The sequence below is a fragment of the Xyrauchen texanus genome, chromosome 39 (assembly GCF_025860055.1).
Source record: "Xyrauchen texanus isolate HMW12.3.18 chromosome 39, RBS_HiC_50CHRs, whole genome shotgun sequence".
Lineage (NCBI taxonomy): Eukaryota > Metazoa > Chordata > Actinopteri > Cypriniformes > Catostomidae > Xyrauchen > Xyrauchen texanus.
Window position 1 is genome coordinate 843,611 of NC_068314.1, and position 19,649 is coordinate 863,259.

General features: G+C 44.1%; 1 protein-coding gene across 1 annotated transcript in view; it reads left to right on the forward strand.

The window, feature by feature from the left end:
• Positions 1–379: 379 nt before the first annotated feature.
• LOC127632444 (lysyl oxidase homolog 4-like) overlaps positions 380–19,649 on the forward strand; it is a 31,793-nt gene continuing 12,523 nt past the window's right edge. Inside the window, exons 1-10 of the mRNA XM_052111028.1 lie at positions 380–506; positions 2,096–2,351; positions 3,568–4,193; positions 4,883–5,097; positions 9,524–9,562; positions 10,476–10,680; positions 13,034–13,214; positions 18,819–18,973; positions 19,066–19,233; positions 19,413–19,575. Coding sequence (XP_051966988.1) covers positions 2,102–2,351; positions 3,568–4,193; positions 4,883–5,097; positions 9,524–9,562; positions 10,476–10,680; positions 13,034–13,214; positions 18,819–18,973; positions 19,066–19,233; positions 19,413–19,575 — 2,002 coding nt within the window. The 5' untranslated portion in view covers positions 380–506; positions 2,096–2,101. The remainder of the gene's footprint in view (positions 507–2,095; positions 2,352–3,567; positions 4,194–4,882; positions 5,098–9,523; positions 9,563–10,475; positions 10,681–13,033; positions 13,215–18,818; positions 18,974–19,065; positions 19,234–19,412; positions 19,576–19,649) is intronic.

A 19,649-nucleotide genomic window follows, 5' to 3' on the forward strand; every position in this document is an offset into this window, starting at 1 on the left:
TGGGGAGCAGGGGAGGTAAACAAGCTTTAACCTAATATGTGGGGAGAGGATCTAGCTGAGAAGTAGATGATTTAGAATAACAAATAAAATTGGATATTTCGATTAGTCGAAATCAGTCTGTTTTATGTTAAAAGTTGCAATTTGTGTAGATTTGTTTTCAAGTGAAGAGATTCCAGATGTGACCGTGTCCTTATATAACACTTTATAAAGATAGATAAAGACTGTCGAAAATGACCACATAAAAACCAGCTGAAAACTGAGAAAGTGACAACAAGAGAGAGAGAGAGAGAGAGAGAGAGACAGACAGAGAGAGAGAGAGACAGAAAAAGACAGAGAGAGAGAGAGAGAGAGAGCAAGAGAGAGACACACACACAGAGACAGAGAGTGAGAGAGAGAGAGAGAGAGAAAGAGAGAGAGAGCTGGTTGAGTTTTAACTCTCTCTCTCTCTGTGTCTCACACACTCTCATTCAGACTCTCTCGCTCTTGTCTGCAGACACACTAATCAGGTGAGTTTGCAGCTTACTCTGTATCACTTTTATCATGTTCCTCTGGCATGTTTTGAGTGTTTAGGGAAATTAACTGTATCTGTTTTCAGACATTGATAAAGTATTATAAGTTAAAAGTATTTTTCCAGTAGAAATATCTAAAGATCTTTAAAAAAAAGACTTACCTGAGGAGCAAAACTGCATCAGATACGGCAGATTGTTTCCTAAGAATCAAATTACATTTTAAGTGCATTTAGACATTTATTTATTTATTCATTTATTTTTCACACCTATTTGAAGCATAAAGTTGGTTTGATTTTGTTCTGTGATTGTTTGGGCTTTTGTTCATTTTAGTTTTCTCTGACGTCTCTCTCGTTCAGTTTCAGAGTGCTTGATTTGTTTTGCAAAGCATCTCTTTCTCCTCTTGATGTATTTAATCATGTTCTCAGTGTCTTTAATGTGGAGTCACACAGATGTTCTGTGAAGTCTCTGGGTTCATTATAAGTGTGTGTGTGTGTGTGTGGTTTATATGCTTGTGCTTGTGTTTTGGTTATTTCAGTTTTGCAGAGTTGTGCTGATAATCACAGAACGTCTTTATTTATTTCATATTGTTTCCAAGCAGCTCTACAGAGAATCATACTGTAAGTTTTTAAATGTCCGTTTCAATGAAAAACATTCAAGCCTCCAGTTTATTGTCTTTACAGGAATATTCCGGGTTCAACGGGAGTTAATCTCATCGACAGCGTTTGTATCATAATGTTGATTAACACATAAATTAATGTTGACTAGTTCCTCCTTTAATAAAAGCACAAATGTGTGTTCCAGTGACACACAATGGAACTTGTGTTGAACCCGGAATATTCCTTTAATTCCCCAGGTGAGCAAGGAACAAAAACTCTTTAAGATTTTAGTGGAGAAAAAAAGAAATCCTTGGAAGAAACCAGGCTCAGCTGGGGGAGCCTGTCCTCTTCTGGCTGTACAGCATGAACTTAATGCCAGCATCAGTTAGTTATTATGTATAATACAACTCATGTAGATTGTCAAATGTTTCAAGCTGAAGATTCTGCAGTCACTTGTTCCAGAAGGAATTTTCCAATTGAACACATGTAAACTTCCTAACACAGATGTACTTGTGTGAAACTCGACATTGAATCAGGTTTAGGTGTTAAATATCCTCGCCATGCGTGCTTGATTTGCTTCTGGTGGAGTTCTGGTTACGGTTAACTTCTCGTTGTGTTCTCTGCTCTGGCTTTGGTTTAATTACTGCTGGCAGGAGTCATTAGCTCTGACTCGACACACATGATTTGAGGAGACAGTTGGATCCCAAATGAGCTTCTGAGTCACTTCTTATTTAGATCTGGAAAAGGTTCAATTAGCTCTTATGTTCCTGTAGGTCAGCAGGCAAAAAATGGTGCTCGCAACGTAAAGGTCATGGGTTTGATTCCTAGCAAAAACACATACTGATAAATATAAAACTTGAAAGCACAGCAAATGTCTTTGAAAACATCTGCCAAATGAATAAATGTACAGTAAATGCTTTGAAAAGGTGGGCCATGTGATGAGGGGGAACTCTCTGCAGAATGACTGAAACTTCTGCGTCTCGACTACAGGCAGAGATGATGATCCCGCTGCTTTTCCTGAGTGTCGTCATTTCCCGGCTAGCTCACGGAATACCAGGATTCCAGGTGCGTCTGGTCGACGGGAGAAACAAGTTCGAGGGCCGCGTGGAAGTGTTCTATAATGGCGAGTGGGGAACCGTGTGCGACGACAATGTGAACATCGATCTGGCGAATGTCGTATGTCGAGAACTGGGATTCTCGCGCTGCCTCACCTGGGCCCACAGCGCCAGGTTCGGCGAGGGGCGAGGTAAGAGGTGTTACAGTGTTCAAGGCAATTATGGTAAAAATAAGGATCCTGTCTTTGAAAATGTATTAAGTGGAAACACTTTAATATCAGGATCTCAAAACACAAGTATCGTACTGCACTCTCTTAACACTTCTCACAATAGGACTGTTCACCCAAAAATGTAAATTATTCAGGCCAAATCCACGTTTAGTTTGAAAACAGCATGTTGAGTTTTCACATGTCATCGTTTTCCAAAGTATACAGTTATGCAGAGTGTTTTCAAACACTGCGCCTTCGATTAAGGAAAACTGCACTCCAGTGTGGATAAGAGGTGTAAACTTTAGGCAAGACACATACTTTACACAATTACTCATATGTACTGTAGAAGCGAGCGCTTGGCCAACACGTGTTCTAGGTGAACAAACATAACGTGGTTTTAATTTTGCAGTAAACCTCAAGTACACTAGGGGGTGACAGAGTTACTTTCAAAGGTCTGTGTCATGAATCTAGATATGTTGTTAAGCATATAACTTGACCTTGCAGCGATATTCTCTTCAAACTGATTCTCTGCCTTGATTGTAGCTGGCACATTTTGGAATGCAACTATGCATAAAATCAAGCTTGCATATTTGCTAAGTGACTCCAGCTAGGTCTCCTTAGCAACCAAATTGTCCCGGTTGCTAGGGAGGGTAGTCCTCGTGGTCGCTATAATGTGGTTCTCGCTCTCGGTGGGGCGTGTGGCGAGTTGTGCGTGGATGCTGCGGAGAATAGCGTGAAGCCTCCACACGTGCTACGTCTCCATGGTAACGTGCTCAACAAGTCACATGATAAGATGTGCGGATTGACGGTCTCAGACGCGGAGGCAACTGAGATTCGTCCTCCGCCACCCAAATTGAGTCACTACGCCACCACAAGGACTTAGAGCACATTGGGAATTGGGCATTCCAAACTGGGGAGAGAAAAAAATCAAGCTTGTGTAGCTTAAAGCACCTGCGTTCACATATTTGCAAACAGTATGTTTCGGCCTTTAGTGTGGACGCAGTCTTCCCATCTTGTTGTTCCAACATTCATGAACAATATTACAAGGTTTGATGAGAGCTTGATACCAAAATGCCTGTGGTTCTCACTTGTTTCATAACCAAATGCAACACACAATATGTGAGATGAGATTTGAGAGCATTTCCATTTTTGGATGAAGTATTCCTTCAATTATTCGTTTAATTCTCTGTCTCCACAGGTCCTATCTGGTTGGATAATGTCTTATGTACAGGCTCAGAGAACTCGCTATCGGACTGTCAATCTAACGGTTTGGGTGTGAGCGACTGCACACATGCAGAAGATCTGGGCGTCATTTGCAGTCCAGACCAACCCCAGCGGGGTCACGTTCCACATTACCAAGAATCAGCTCAACCTGCCCCACCACTCCAACCTCAGATCTCCGAGACCCCATCAAATCATGCTACAGTTGCCCAGCTGTCCGACAGCTCCCTACACACGCGAGGACATGAAATTGCTCTCCATCGCAACAGCCAGGGTCCGTCATCGCCACAGCTACATGCCCATCGCATCCAACTGCGCCGGAACGGAATCGAAAACATTGCCGCTACACAGGAACAGGAAAGCTCTATGCCAAGAGGACACCAGTTACCAAATTTTCTCCGCAATAGGGCCACTTACAGACAGACTCAGGAGGCTCCACCCGAACCAGTCATTCAGACAGCTCGATACCAAGAGACTACCCCTAGACCACCAGCTCCAGTCCACAGACCAGAACCTGATCCAGTTTTCAATACTGAGCCTCCGTATCCCAGTGTGGAGCACAGTAACAGGATGGATCTGGACTTTAGTGTTACAGATGGCCAGGTTAGCAATTTAGAAATTGTAGAGAGTCATTTATGTATTCACTAAATTGTGATAACCGATTATGTCTCCAAACTGATAACTTAGTCTTTGAAATGAAGACCCCTGCAGGAAACCCAAGCTAAAACCACTGGTGATGGTTTTACATTGTTTTTAATGGGTCCAATCTAATCCTGAATTGGTCAGTAACTGGTACAAGCTGGTTAAGTTGGTTAATCAGTTGGACTACTAGTTGATGGGAACATGGATAAGCTGGTAGACCACCTTGGTCAAGCTGGTTAGGGCTGGTTAGAGCTATATTGGACCAGCAACAGTCCAACTACAGTGTTTCAAACCAGCCTGACCTCCTTAAGCTGGTATGAGCTGGTTTTTCCAGCAGGGATTGGATAAAAAAACTATGATACAATGTCATATAATTGCAAAACAGTTTTGTCTCATTGATTTGTATCATGATTGATAGCCCTCTCCAAAATATTCTGATTGACAGCTTGAGATTTCTTGCCAATGTGTTCAATCACAGACAGATTTGATGCCATCGCCGCAAAGTCAGTTTATCACCAATCCACCAGACACTCCTACACCAACAATGGACTGAATTGAAATCCTGAAACAATGGATCAAACACAGATTATGTAAGATGTGTTGATGTGAATCTTTAGTATCTCAGTGAGATGTTTGATTCTCTCTTGCAGTCCTCTGGTTGGGTCAGACTGGACGAGGTGCGACTCAGACCCATTCGATCGATCAACCGAGATGCTACCATGGTAACAGAAGGTGTGGTGCAAGTGAAGAATGCTGGGAAATGGAGGCAGGTGTGTAGTTTGGGTTGGGATGACAACAGCAGCCGAGTGGTGTGTGGGATGCTGGGATATCCTGCAGCAGGACAACATGACACACGTGTGTATCGGTGAGTGTGGAACTGCACAGGCATCTTCTCTTAATACCTGATTTATATTTAGTCTTCTACAGGAAAGGAAATCTGGTCTTCACTGTTTACTTTTGCCTTATGTAAGCTTCATGAAAGTTTGAGACACTGTTGGTCTGGTCACCTGGGTAGGGTTCCACCAGCCGTTCCCTTAAGTTGCCATTTAAAGGTCAAACTATGGGCTTAGTATTAGTTAATGCTTAGTGCACATTTACATCACAATTAGGCTAAGATGTTACCCACTGCTGGTGTAGCTGGCCCCTGGTGTTCATGGTTTGTAGTTGTTTAACTGAAGCTTCAGTTTTGTCAATTTCCAAAAACAGTGAAGCAATGAGATACTCTTGTTCTGACCTTTGACTACTGGCATGATGGTCTGAATTACAGCTATTTCCCAATTAACCCACTTATCCTATTCCTGTGCCAAGAGCCACCCACTTACGACTTGTAAAGTGACCAATCACAGTTCGGTTTTCTACTTGATGTTTAGGGGCACGTAAAACTGAATTAAGACATAGCCCCCAGTCCTGTATACTGTAAAAATGAGAGCAAAGAACATTATACAGTTCTTCTTGCAGATATCTTGTTTAGCTTGTGTCTCATTCAAAACTCTAAATATCTTTCAAAAGATTTATGGATGTCATTGGGAAATGATGAATGATTAGCATCCCGCTGCACTTATCCCTCTCCTCGGCTAATTAGCCCAATTGAGGGCCAGGCATGCATAGTCACTGGCCGCCTCTCTAGAGCTGGGAAGGGGGACAAGGGGAGGGGAAAACAAAAACAAAAAAAAGAGGAGAGGAGAGGGAAAGGGCAAGGCGGAGCGACAATGAAAGAGAGAGAGAGGAGAGAGAGAAAAAACTTGCTCGGCGGTTCCCAAACACTCCGTTGCCTGGTCCTCGATCACTCCTCCACCCACTAGCGGATGACAGCCGCACATCCCCAGGTGTACCGGAGCCAGTCCTCCAACCCCTGGTGGCTGGAATGCCCCTCTGCAATTTGGCGGCCAGTAGGGAGCCCCTCCACCGCTCCAGACGTCTGGCAGCGACACCTCCTTCCCCTGCAGACGGCTGCAGCTGCAACTTTGGGTGGATGTCCCTAACCCTTCGGCACCAATGTAACAAGATTAAAATGGGAAAGGAGGAGGCGGGATCCGGCTGAATGGTCAAAATAAAGATTCATGAAACAAAAAGACACGCAACACACACGCACACACGGCAGCTGCACGTGGCTCTCTCTCTCTAACTGCCGCATCCCCCTGCACTTATCCCTCTCCTCGGCTGATTAGCCTGATTGGGGGCCGAGCGTGCATAGTCACGGTCCCGCCCTACTCCTGGTCACAGTCATGAAGGTCACAGACTTTGCTAAATCCAGTGACTGGTTCTTCATCAGCTGTGCTCATTGTCACAGTCTGAGAACTTGTTTTCAGTGTTGATTGCCACGATCAAATATTTGTTGTGAAATCCTAAAAGACTTGTCCAGAAAACACGATGAAAATCCATTCATATGTGGAGAGAAAGCCGAAACGTCAGTAATACATATATATATCCCCTATTAAATACTTTGAATAATCATATCATCATTCTAATCTAATGCATCTCAATCTTAACTGTAGGATATTGTGTCCCGTATTAATACTGAACTTTTATTGACGTAAAACACCAACTGAACTAATCAACATGTTAATATTGCGTAGTTTGACTTTAATTGATTGCCATCTAGATGTATTTTAGTGTCGTAGGATAATTTATGCCTTATACATCTGCAAGCTCAACAAATGTGAAGAGGAAAAAAGTGTAGAACATTCTGAGAATGTATTTATTTTTATTTTATTTTTATGGACACAAGCTCTGGCAATTATGCAAAACCAGCTTTCCTATGTGATATATACATCAGACGGCACGTGAACAGATCTGTCTGTTTCTCTCTCTTAATTTAAAGTGGATTACTAAATGCTTGGGTGGAAAAAATAACATGGTTTGGGTCTCTTAGCTTTCATCATGAGGCTCTTAAGTATTCCATAGACTGTGTCATTAATGTCGGCTTTAGATTCAGGAATAGCTGCAAACACTGAAATGAACATGTCATGTAATTATGTGATTCCAGTGGGGAAACCATTAGCTGTTTCCTTCTGTCTGTCTCTCAGTCGTTTTGTGCTAGATTTTAAATAGATCTTGAATTGAATTTCACAGGTGTGAGGTTTGGTGATGGGGAAAATCTTCCTCTCTCTGTCAGAGTGAACCCTACTTGCTCAGAGTCTGTGTGAGTCCAGATGTGTCCCCCTATTATAAATATCCACTGTGACCGCAGTGAGACAGGCTCACTGTGTCTTTAAGCACAACCTCAGTGCCTTTTTCTGGATGTCAGCTCATGTGCACTGCATGCCTGTCAGATTCAGGTGGATTGAGTGGCACGGAACAGCATTATTATCCATCAGATAAACTTTCTCCGCTCTCCAGACTTTGAAATCATCTTCAGATGGTCTGTTTTAATTGTGAGCGCTGCTGTAATATGCACAGGACATGCGTTGTGATCTGCTCCACTTTGATTAAAGTGTTACTGTCACACCAAACACAACATCTCAATCGGTGAGAGGAGGTTCAGACTCTGTTATGATCCGAATGACCTAATAGACACAGTCAGTTCACCCAGAGACTTACTGGAAAAACTGGCATATTATTTGAGAGAGAAAATAACATCAAATTAAGGCTAGGGTATAAATTAGTTGTTGTGTACAGATGAGCACTTCTCTACACTAACACAAACCCAAAAAACAAGATAGAACTGAATGTGTGTGTTCTTCTCTAAAGAACTTTGTTTAATATCTATTATCTTTAGTTTTCTATTAGTTGGTATTTTCAGTGAAATGGACTCATCTGGTCTCGTCTGGAGCTGCTGATGTTTTTTCCTCTTGACTATATAAAACTGAAGCCCACACTGAGATTGTGTGTGTGTGTGTGTGTGTGTGTGTGTGTGTGTGTGTGTGTGTGTGTGTGTGTGTGTGTGTGTGTGTGTGTGTGTGTGTGTGTGTGTTTCTCAGAGTGATTTTTAATAGCTACTTTCACTCAGCTGTTTCAGGACTCCACCCGTGTGGCCGGTTAAACTTCGACACTTCCAGTCTGCTGTTTCATTTAAAGCGCTTCATTGTGAGAAAGAGCACTTTTGATTTTTGAGAGTTTGACAGAGAAGAAACTGCTTCTGGTTTGATGTTTTTGAGAATAGCTTCCGGAATGATCTGGACATGTTTTTCTATTGGGTAAAGATGTATCTCCGCTCATCTATCATTGAGTGGTTATCCTGTATTTAACGCCAGCACATCAATTTGGCAAAACAATGATGTTGGGAATTATTGTGAGGAAGGAACCCAAACACTTACAAATATAATGTGAACTAAGCCCAGACTTAGTCTGGTCCAGTGTGGCATAGATTCTCTCTAAACCAGTCAAACGGGACAGACTATGGATCCCAGTTCTTCTGAGAGTGTTGTGGAGGTGTGATGGTGCCACATCCCATCAGAACATAATAAGAGAAATATTCTAAGTGCCCCTTGTAAGACATCATTATGGTTTCACTAATATCCCCTTTCACGTTTCTTTTGATGACAGGATAAAGTGGATATTTTCATTAAAACTGGGCTCTCTGGTTCACAGAACAAGTTATTATTATATAAATGATGACTATGAGTTTTGATTAATATTAGATATAGATTTGAGAAGGATAGTAATTACATCTTCACTTCTGTACACTACAGATGCTGCGTAACATGTATATTTGTGTTGTAAATGTTGTAATTAATGTGATTTCCAGTCAGATTTGAAGTGGTTGTTCTTCAGGAGGTAAATGGAGGAATCTGTATATGTTTATGCCTGGTTTGGAGTCAATCATGCCGCTGCAGACGAGGAATTATATACAAGCTTCATGAAGCACATGTTTATGACTGACTGCTGAATCAACCTACAAATGAAGGTCATGACTGAACACTCTTTCCAAAACCCCGCCCTCCAAAGACAAACCTGAGGTTGATTGACAGGCAGAGGGTCAATGCTAACAGAGAAATCTAGAGCCGATCCAGACCAAAATACAGTCGAGCCCGATTCCAGCGTGTTTTCATGCTTGTCCTCCACATGGAGAGCCGCTCTTCTGAACCTGAGATGTATGTTTAATAAAACACAAGCATGACCAGAGAGAGGAAGTCGGGTTTGGCTGGACTCGGAGAACACTGAGATCTTTGGTGACCACAAAAGCAGCAGAATGTCTCCAGAGTGTTTGTCCGTGTGATATACAGTATTAACACAGAATATGTGTCTGTAAAGTTAATGCCATGTCTAGAAATGGATTCACTTGAGCAACTGACCTTGCTTATTTGAAATGTTTCTGTTTATTTCATGATTTGTGTTGATTCCTCCTGCAGGAAACTGTGGGACTCCAAGATGGAGGATCCAACCACAAGGTATGATTTGATGTTTTATTATTAGAGTTTAAGTCAATCACTTTATTACTAGTGCTCATAGTGATTTGCTCAAAACAAAAAACAGTAAGTATTAAACGTTCAGTGTGTAAGTCATCCTGCAGTGTTTTTGCTCCAGACATGAATGATAGCTTAAATCATGTGTCTTACAGTACAAAAGCCTTAGCAGGGATTTCACCTGGAGGTCAATAAAACAGATGAAAAACACCTGTACACTGACATTAAAGGAGGGACTCCAGTAATATCTAGAGAGCAGAATATCACAGAGACTCTTTTCACTTGAAACAGTAATTAATCACTCAGAACAACCTAGCAACTGCCTAGCAACCCCCAAGCGACCACCCAGAAAACACTCGCGACCACCTAGCAACACTTTAGCGGCCACACGGAACACCCAAGCAACTGCCTAGCAATGCACTAGCAAACATCCTAGCAACCGGCTTGCAAAGCCTTAGCAACAACTCAGTACACTCAAGTAACCATCTAGCAACTACCTAGCATGCCATAGCAACCACCAAGCATTGCTTTAGCAACCACCTAGTAATGCACTAGTGACCACCCCGTACACCCTAGTAACCACCTAGCAACTGCCTCTCATGCCCTAGCGACTACCGAAAACACCCTAGCAATAGGTTAGCAATGCCCTAGTGACCACCCAGAACACCCTAGCAACCACATAGCAATAACCTGGCAACCACCCAGAACACCCTAGCATCCACCTAACAATGCCCTATTTACCATCCACAAAACAAATTAAGTGACTCAGAACACCTTAGCAAGTGCTGTAGATAGCAACACCGTGGCATTGTGGGAGTGAGTTTTGAACAGTATTTTCACAGTTGACAGAGGTGAGTGACATGTACACAGAATGATACTGTAATCTCTCTCTCTTCAGGTCTATGGTCCGTAAGAAAGGATTCTGGGTCGAGCGCGTTCTGTGTTCAGGTTCGGAGGTGTCATTGGCACAGTGCAAGACGCAGCTCTCTGTCCCGCGACACGACGTTCCCTGCAGCGGCGGCATGCATGTGGTGGTGCGCTGCAAACCTGGACCTCAGTTCTTGCGAATCTCCGCCTCACCGCAGGCTTCGCCACCTCTAAACGTAAGAACACCTGACACCACACTCATCACAGAAACAGGGGCCGTGTTCACAATTGCATACTACCATACTGTGCATACTATTTGTGTAGTGTATACTGTACACAGAATGACCAGTATCCCACAATGCAATGCTCTTGAATTGGCATTGTATTTCCAGTGTGATGAAAGAACTGGCAGTCATATCAACTGTGATTTTCTCCTTCTTCACTCATTTTTTGGTCAGACTGAAATTTTAAAAAAAAAAGACTCATAGGCATTCTCTCCTCTATCAATGTTCATGTCATCTAATCAAAGTCATTTTTTGTAGTGCTTTACCACCGAATTTCTAGACAGAATGTCTCTGATATTACAACTTGAATCAGAGCTAGAGTCCTTCCATTCATCGATAGCTTCACTTAGAATGAATGAATCTAGAAGCAAGATGAAGATGAAGTTCAGGAGCATTCGTGCTATCAAGAAGAAGGGAACTCACTCTCATATTTCGGATGGATGTGCGAGTAATTCTCCATCAATAATTGCATTAAAATACCAGAACCCGATGATTTTCATGATGTCCCGTAAACTGTTCTTAAAGTGCATTATTCCGGCGATGAGGAGTGAAACTCATAATTAATACTCCGACAGTGTTTCTGGTGTAGAATCTAGCGACCAGGCTGTGTAGTCCAATTCTCTGAACCGGTTCTTATTAGTGAATCATTACATACAGCGTAGCCATGATTAGCAGATTCCCAAAGAATTGATTCCTTTGAGCTGGTTGTTTGCAGTGGATCAATAACATGCAGTGTGACCTGTGATGTCCAATTCCTGAACAAATTACTCTTATGAGCTCTTTTTAGAGAATTAAAAAGTATTGAATCAGTCAGAGCGATTACTGGATGAATCTGACTGACAGGGTTCGCACAGATACTTTAAAAGTCTTAAAATGTCTTAAATTCATTTTTTCAAAATGTAAGGTTACAAAAAATCTTAAACGATACACTCAGGAAAGACAGGAATCGTGACATGACCTAATGTGATTCTCAAACTTCAAAGGAACATGATTTAAATGCATGCACTGTGAAAACATGACTGTTGTATGTTCTGCATGCGGCGGCTTGTGAGTGTTTGCAGCTATTGCAGGTTCACAATCGGACATTTATGACAAGCGATCACTAATGACCAACTGATGATGATGATGATATAGGACAATGAATACTTTTAATGGTTTATATTGTAATATGTTATAGATTATTGTAGGAGTGCACATCTTATTTCCCTTATCTGTTTGAATGAGCAGCAGGAAGCAGTGAAGCGCAAACATTTCAAAATAAGAGTCCCTGGTGTTTTTCAGCCTTTAAAGTTAACAGTTCCCCACTGTGAGTCAAACTGTATCTGGGATTGAATTCAGTTTGGACTCTTGTGGACTCTGTCTAGCCCTCGTCATCACAGGAAGGAAAAAGAACATTTAATATGGGCTGCTCATGATTGAATCAGCACAATCCAATATCAGTTGACCTCCAATTTGTATTTATATAATTGAACATAAACCAATTTTAATGTGATATTTACAGTATGTGTAAATATGTCTTGAGTATTTTAAACTTGCATGCATCCCGTCCGGTCATACTGATGATCAGTATTTAAGGTCATGTTGAATGTGTGCCACTCGATTCTGATTGGGTGCCGCGTGTGCTTCGTTCCAGCCAGGCCCCGCCCTCCTCCGCTCCACACAGACTAAAGCAAGTACTGTTCCAGTGTCCTGTGTGCTTCAGGCTTGTTACTGACTGCTGCGTGTGACAACATGTAGACTGAACTCAATTAAACAGCATTTTATCCAGATTATGGGGAACTGTTAATTACTTTGCATCTATATAAAAACACATGTTAGAGTAACAATATTACCCAAATATTGTCCCAACTAACCTAACAGAGTCGTCTGAACAAACCCATTTCATATTGAACTATGTTGCTATTTTGTGAGTTCCCAACATGCCTTGCAACATGAATCAATTATGCAGTCAGTGTTGCAGGCTTAGATGCTGTTTGCTGACTTTATTTGTGCTGTTATTGTTGTTTTTTGTTGCCACTGTTAGTCAATAGTTGTGTGGTGTGATTGTCACTGTTACTGAGGTTTGTGTGTTAATTGTTCGCATTGCCTTGCGAGTCCTCAAATATAACTTCATATACAAGACAATTCAAAAATCGTACTGACTGGCTGATGATACATTCTTCTTGATTCATGTAGCGTTACATACACCATACTGTTTCATACACTGTTTTAACAATAGCACATGCACATGCTAGTACTCTGAACACATGAGTACATGTTCTTGAACAGATGTAGTGGTTTGATCATGTGATCTGTCTCTCTCTAGACGGCGGTGCGTCTGAAAGCAGGTCCGCGGCTCGGTGAGGGCCGTGTTGAGGTACTCAGGGACGGGAAGTGGGGAACCGTCTGTGACCACCTGTGGGATCTGCCTGCAGCCAGTGTTGTGTGCAGAGAACTGGGCTTCGGTTCGGCCAAAGAGGCCCTGAGAGGAGCTCACATGGGACAAGGTAACACATACTGTTTTATTACTCCAGACCTTAAATCATGTGTCTTGAGGAGAGGTGTGCTGCTACTGTACAAAGAGAACACCTTAGCAACCACATAGCAACACCCTGGAAACCAGGCACACCACCCTAGCATTGTTTGGCTGAGTGTTAGTTAGTTTGGCTTTCTCAAGCACATCTATTAAATCCTCCCTGATCCTAAATGCATTGTTGTTTACATTTCAAATAGAGAATAATATGGGGTACATATAAATGAGAAAAAGCATGTTCTGTATTTAAATCTGCCATCATCCAAACACATTTGAGTTCTCTAGCTGTTTCCGAGCAGGTGAGTGTTGATATGACACATGTTGGTATTTGTTGCGCCACAATCTAGGCCAGTGTAAACCAGCAGTGATGTGATCAGATGTTGATATCTGCAGCGACTGATGGTAGCGGTTTGAGCGTGATAATGAGCAGCGAGTGACAGAAGATGTGTTCACACAGGGTGGGGTGATCGTAAAGCATTGAACTCACATTTGTACGCTGCTGTCTTCATTGAAGTTTTGCTAGTTCCCACAATTGTTTTGTAATATCAGCAGCCAGATAACACCACTCTTTCCGCTAAGTAGCACAAATTGCGAGCGCTGAAGGTGCGTCCCAAACCGCACACATCTACACTATACTACACCATTTCTTAGCGTAATTACTGCGAGTAGTATGTTAACTGTGATAATGCAACAAAAAGAAGTGCACTAGTATGTGTACCCGGATGATGAACTGAAGTAACAGTGTTAAATGTTGCCTGAGAAGGGTACAGCTGCAGGTATTGCTCCAAAAAGGGGCGGGAGCTGCAAAGATAAGGAGACCCTTACCTATCCCCTTCTGCCCCCATTTGGAGGTCTCTGTGCTGCAGCTAATTGTACTTGGCTCGCCCTACGTAGCGGAAAGGGAGGAGATACCTGGCCGTTATTCTGACCAGACAAAAAACATTTAATTAATGATGAACATGGCAACAACAGCACCTTAAAATGTTAATGAAATGCTTTACCATCAACCCACTCTGTGTGAATGTGTTCAATATTTAAGATACTGTAAGTGTGAACTGAGTTTGTCTAACACACTAAAGCTAGCAGACACATCACATGCGTTTGAAATGTCACTATCGTCAGCTGTTAAACGGCAAATGCTTCCATGCACTAAAGTAAAGTTAGGTGTTCCATTTGGGACGATACTACAGGTGTTGGGTTTAGGGGTTGTGTTGGGTTTAGGGGATGTGTTGGGTTTAGGGGATGTGTTGGGTTTAGGGATGTGTTGGGTTTAGGGGTTGTGTTGGGTTTAGGGGGTGTGTTGGGTTTAGGGGTTGTGTTGGGTTTAGGGGGTGTGTTGGGTTTAGGGGTTGTGTTGGGTTTAGGGGATGTGTTGGGTTTAGGGGTTGTGTTGGGTTTAGGGGATGTGTTAGGTTTAGGGGTTGTGTTGGGTTTAGGGATGTGTTGGGTTTAGGGGATGTGTTGGGTTTAGGGGTTGTGTTGGGTTTAGGGGTTGTGTTGGGTTTAGGGATGTGTTGGGTTTAGGGGTTGTGTTGGGTTTAGGGGATGTGTTGGGTTTAGGGGTTGTGTTGGGTTTAGGGGATGTGTTGGGTTTAGGGGTTGTGTTGGGTTTAGGGGATGTGTTGGGTTTAGGGGTTGTGTTGGGTTTAGGGATGTGTTGGGTTTAGGGGATGTGTTGGGTTTAGGGGTTGTGTTGGGTTTAGGGGTGTGTTGGGTTTAGGGGTTGTGTTGGGTTTAGGGGTTGGGTTGGGTTTAGGGGTGTCTTGGGTTTAGGGGTTGGGTTGGGTTTAGGGGTGTGTTGGGTTTAGGGGGTGTGTTGGGTTTAGGGGATGTGTTGGGTTTAGGGGTTGGGTTGGGTTTAGGGGTTGTGTTGGGTTTAGGGGTTGGGTTGGGTTTAGGGGTGTGTTGGGTTTAGGGGATGTGTTGGGTTTAGGGGTTGGGTTGGGTTTAGGGGTGTGTTGGGTTTAGGGGATGTGTTGGGTTTAGGGGATGTGTTGGGTTTAGGGGTTGTGTTGGGTTTAGGGGATGTGTTGAGTTTAGGGGTTGTGTTGGGTTTAGGGGATGTGTTGGGTTTAGGGGATGTGTTGGGTTTAGGGGTTGTGTTGGGTTTAGGGGATGTGTTGGGTTTAGGGGATGTGTTGGGTTTAGGAGATGTGTTGGGTTTAGGGGTTGTGTTGGGTTTAGGGGATGTGTTGGGTTTAGGGGATGTGTTGGGTTTAGGGGTTGGGTTGGGTTTAGGGGATGTGTTGGGTTTAGGGGGTGTGTTGGGTTTAGGGGTTGTGTTGGGTTTAGGGGATGTGTTGGGTTTAGGGGTTGTGTTGGGTTTAGGGGATGTGTTGGGTTTAGGGGGTGTGTTGGGTTTAGGGGATGTGTTGGGTTTAGGGGATGTGTCGGGTTTAGGGGTTGTGTTGGGTTTAGGGGATGTGTTGGGTTTAGGGGATGTGTTGGGTTTAGGGGTTGTGTTGGGTTTAGGGGATGTGTTGGGTTTAGGGGTTGTGTTGGGTTTAGGGGATGTGTTGTGTTTAGGGGTTGTGTTGGGTTTAGGGGATGTGTTGGGTTTAGGGGTTGTGTTGGGTTTAGGGATGTGTTGGGTTTAGGGGATGTGTTGGGTTTAGGGGTTGTGTTGGGTTTAGGGGGTGTGTTGGGTTTAGGGGTTGTGTTGGGTTTAGGGGTTGTGTTGGGTTTAGGGGATGTGTTGGGTTTAGGGGTTGTGTTGGGTTTAGGGGATGTGTTGGGTTTAGGGGTTGTGTTGGGTTTAGGGATGTGTTGGGTTTAGGGGATGTGTTGGGTTTAGGGGTTGTGTTGGGTTTAGGGGTTGTGTTGGGTTTAGGGATGTGTTGGGTTTAGGGATGTGTTGGGTTTAGGGGTTGTGTTGGGTTTAGGGGTTGTGTTGGGTTTAGGGATGTGTTGGGTTTAGGGGTTGTGTTGGGTTTAGGGATGTGTTGGGTTTAGGGGTTGTGTTGGGTTTAGGGATGTGTTGGGTTTAGGGGATGTGTTGGGTTTAGGGGTTGTGTTGGGTTTAGGGGTGTGTTGGGTTTAGGGGTTGTGTTGGGTTTAGGGGTTGGGTTGGGTTTAGGGGTGTGTTGGGTTTAGGGGTTGGGTTGGGTTTAGGGGTGTGTTGGGTTTAGGGGGTGTGTTGGGTTTAGGGGGTGTGTTGGGTTTAGGGGATGTGTTGGGTTTAGGGGTTGGGTTGGGTTTAGGGGTTGTGTTGGGTTTAGGGGTTGTGTTGGGTTTAGGGGTTGGGTTGGGTTTAGGGGTGTGTTGGGTTTAGGGGATGTGTTGGGTTTAGGGGTTGGGTTGGGTTTAGGGGTGTGTTGGGTTTAGGGGATGTGTTGGGTTTAGGGGTTGTGTTGGGTTTAGGGGATGTGTTGAGTTTAGGGGTTGTGTTGGGTTTAGGGGATGTGTTGGGTTTAGGGGATGTGTTGGGTTTAGGGGTTGTGTTGGGTTTAGGGGATGTGTTGGGTTTAGGAGATGTGTTGGGTTTAGGAGATGTGTTGGGTTTAGGGGTTGTGTTGGGTTTAGGGGATGTGTTGGGTTTAGGGGATGTGTTGGGTTTAGGGGTTGGGTTGGGTTTAGGGGATGTGTTGGGTTTAGGGGGTGTGTTGGGTTTAGGGGTTGTGTTGGGTTTAGGGGATGTGTTGGGTTTAGGGGTTGTGTTGGGTTTAAGGGTTGTGTTGGGTTTAGGGGTTGTGTTGGGTTTAGGGGATGTGTTGGGTTTAGGGGTTGGGTTGGGTTTAGGGGATGTGTTGGGTTTAGGGGTTGGGTTGGGTTTAGGGAATGTGTTGGGTTTAGGGGATGTGTTGGGTTTAGGGGTTGTGTTGGGTTTAGGGGTTGTGTTGGGTTTAGGGGATGTGTTGGGTTTAGGGGTTGTGTTGGCTTTAGGGGTTGTGTTGGGTTTAGGGGATGTGTTGGGTTTAGGGGTTGTGTTGGGTTTAGGGGTTGTGTTGGGTTTAGGGGATGTGTTGGGTTTAGGGGTTGTGTTGGGTTTAGGGGTTGTGTTGGGTTTAGGGGATGTGTTGGGTTTAGGGGTGGTGTCGGGTTTAGGGGTTGTGTTGGGTTTAGGGGATGTGTTGGGTTTAGGGGATGTGTTGGGTTTAGGGGTTGTGTTGGGTTTAGGGGATGTGTTGGGTTTAGGGGTTGTGTTGGGTTTAGGGGTTGTGTTGGGTTTAGGGGATGTGTTGGGTTTAGGGGATGTGTTGGGTTTAGGGGTGGTGTTGGGTTTAGGGGTTGTGTTGGGTTTAGGGGATGTGTTGGGTTTAGGGGGTGTGTTGGGTTTAGGGGATGTGTTGGGTTTAGGGGTGGTGTTGGGTTTAGGGGTTGTGTTGGGTTTAGGGGATGTGTTGGGTTTAGGGGTTGTGTTGGGTTTAGGGGTTGTGTTGGGTTTAGGGATGTGTTGGGTTTAGGGGTTGTGTTGGGTTTAGGGGTTGTGTTGGGTTTAGGGGTTGTGTTGGGTTTAGGGGTTGTGTTGGGTTTAGGGGATGTGTTGGGTTTAGGGGTGGTGTCGGGTTTAGGGGTTGTGTCGGGTTTAGGGGATGTGTTGGGTTTAGGGATGTGTTGGGTTTAGGGGTTGTGTTGGGTTTAGGGGATGTGTTGGGTTTAGGGGTTGTGTTGGGTTTAGGGGTTGTGTTGGGTTTAGGGGATGTGTTGGGTTTAGGGATGTGTTGGGTTTAGGGGTGGTGTTGGGTTTAGGGGTTGTGTTGGGTTTAGGGGATGTGTTGGGTTTAGGGGGTGTGTTGGGTTTAGGGGATGTGTTGGGTTTAGGGGTGGTGTTGGGTTTAGGGGTTGTGTTGGGTTTAGGGGATGTGTTGGGTTTAGGGGTTGTGTTGGGTTTAGGGGTTGTGTTGGGTTTAGGGGATGTGTTGGGTTTAGGGGTGGTGTTGGGTTTAGGGGTTGGGTTGGGTTGGGTTTAGGGGTTGTGTTGGGTTTAGGGGTAGGGTTAGGGGATAGAATTGTTTATACAGTATAAAAATCATTATGTCTATGGAAAGTCCTTATAATGATAGGTAGACCAACGTGTGTGTGTGTGTGTGTGTGTGTGTGTGACTGAGTGTGTGAGTGTGCGAGTGTGCGTGCGTGCGTGCGTGTGTGTGAGTGAGTGAGTGTGCGAGTGTGCGTGCGTGCGTGCGTGTGTGTGTGTGTGTGTGTGTTTGTGTGTCAGTCAGTCAGTGTTTTCTGAGTTAATGGCTGATTTTAGGTGAATTACATGCTTGAGTCTCAGAATAGTGTCTGTTCTTCATTGTCAGACAGATGACAGTATGTTTAACTCTATGATACTCATTTACTGGTTAAATCATGACCTCACTGTGAACAAATTACAGGGACTCTTGTTCAAACACACACAGCTTTCCATCTGCCCCTGTTTGCTCATGCTATTTTAGTAGTAAATGAAGCATTGAGCTGAATAGACTGTTTACATCACACATATTACTGCGCTCGTTTGTCTTGTGATCAGCCTGACAGTTTTGTGTCAAACGCAACTGCATTAATAACTGTTTCTAGAACTGGACACGTGTCTGTTAGCATGTCAAACTCCAATGACAAAGATATATAAATATATAAAATGGGTTTTGGGTTGCAGGTACCGGTCCAATCCACATGAATGCGGTTCAGTGTTCAGGCAGAGAGAGCTCCATCACACAGTGTCAATTTCAGGAGGTTCCTCTGAGATCCTGCAAACACAGTCAGGACGCATCTGTCCGCTGTAATGTCCCAAACACTGGACTCGGAGCCACGGTCAGAAGAGAGCCAAATAAACTACCATATTATGTTTTTTTTTTTTGGAGCTTGTACCATGACAATTACAATAAAATGTCTGTCTCTCTCAGGTGCGTCTGTCGGGGGGTCGAGAGGTCGCTGAGGGTCGTGTGGAGGTGTTGATGGATGAGAGCGGGCAGCGGCGCTGGGGGTCTGTGTGCAGTGAGAACTGGAGCATTAATGAAGCAATGGTCGTGTGCAGACAGCTCGGGTTCGGCTTCGCTTCCAGAGCTCATCAGGTACAAGATTTACTCCTAATGAAGAGCACAAACATGAAATTATTTATTCTATAAATGAATAGACGGTGGAGAGGAAAATATTTGAGCTGTAATCGTGCTGTTGGACCCCCGCCGGTCCTGCAGTCTTCAGTGCAGATTTCACAGTTTTTCTGATCATGTGTTTGCATTCCGTCCCGCAGGAGACGTGGTTCTGGCCTGGGAACACCGGGTCTGAGGAGGTGCTTCTGAGTGGAACTCACTGTATCGGGACGGAGATGTCCATTCAGCAGTGCCGCAGAAACGGACAGGTGTACTGTCCTCGGGGGGGCGGGGCCAAAGCCGCTGGGGTCACCTGTGTGGATGGTACAAGTTCAGCTGAATATAATCACACACACAGCAAATCATTTTCAGAATCAATATTTTTGTCTTGTTTTCCA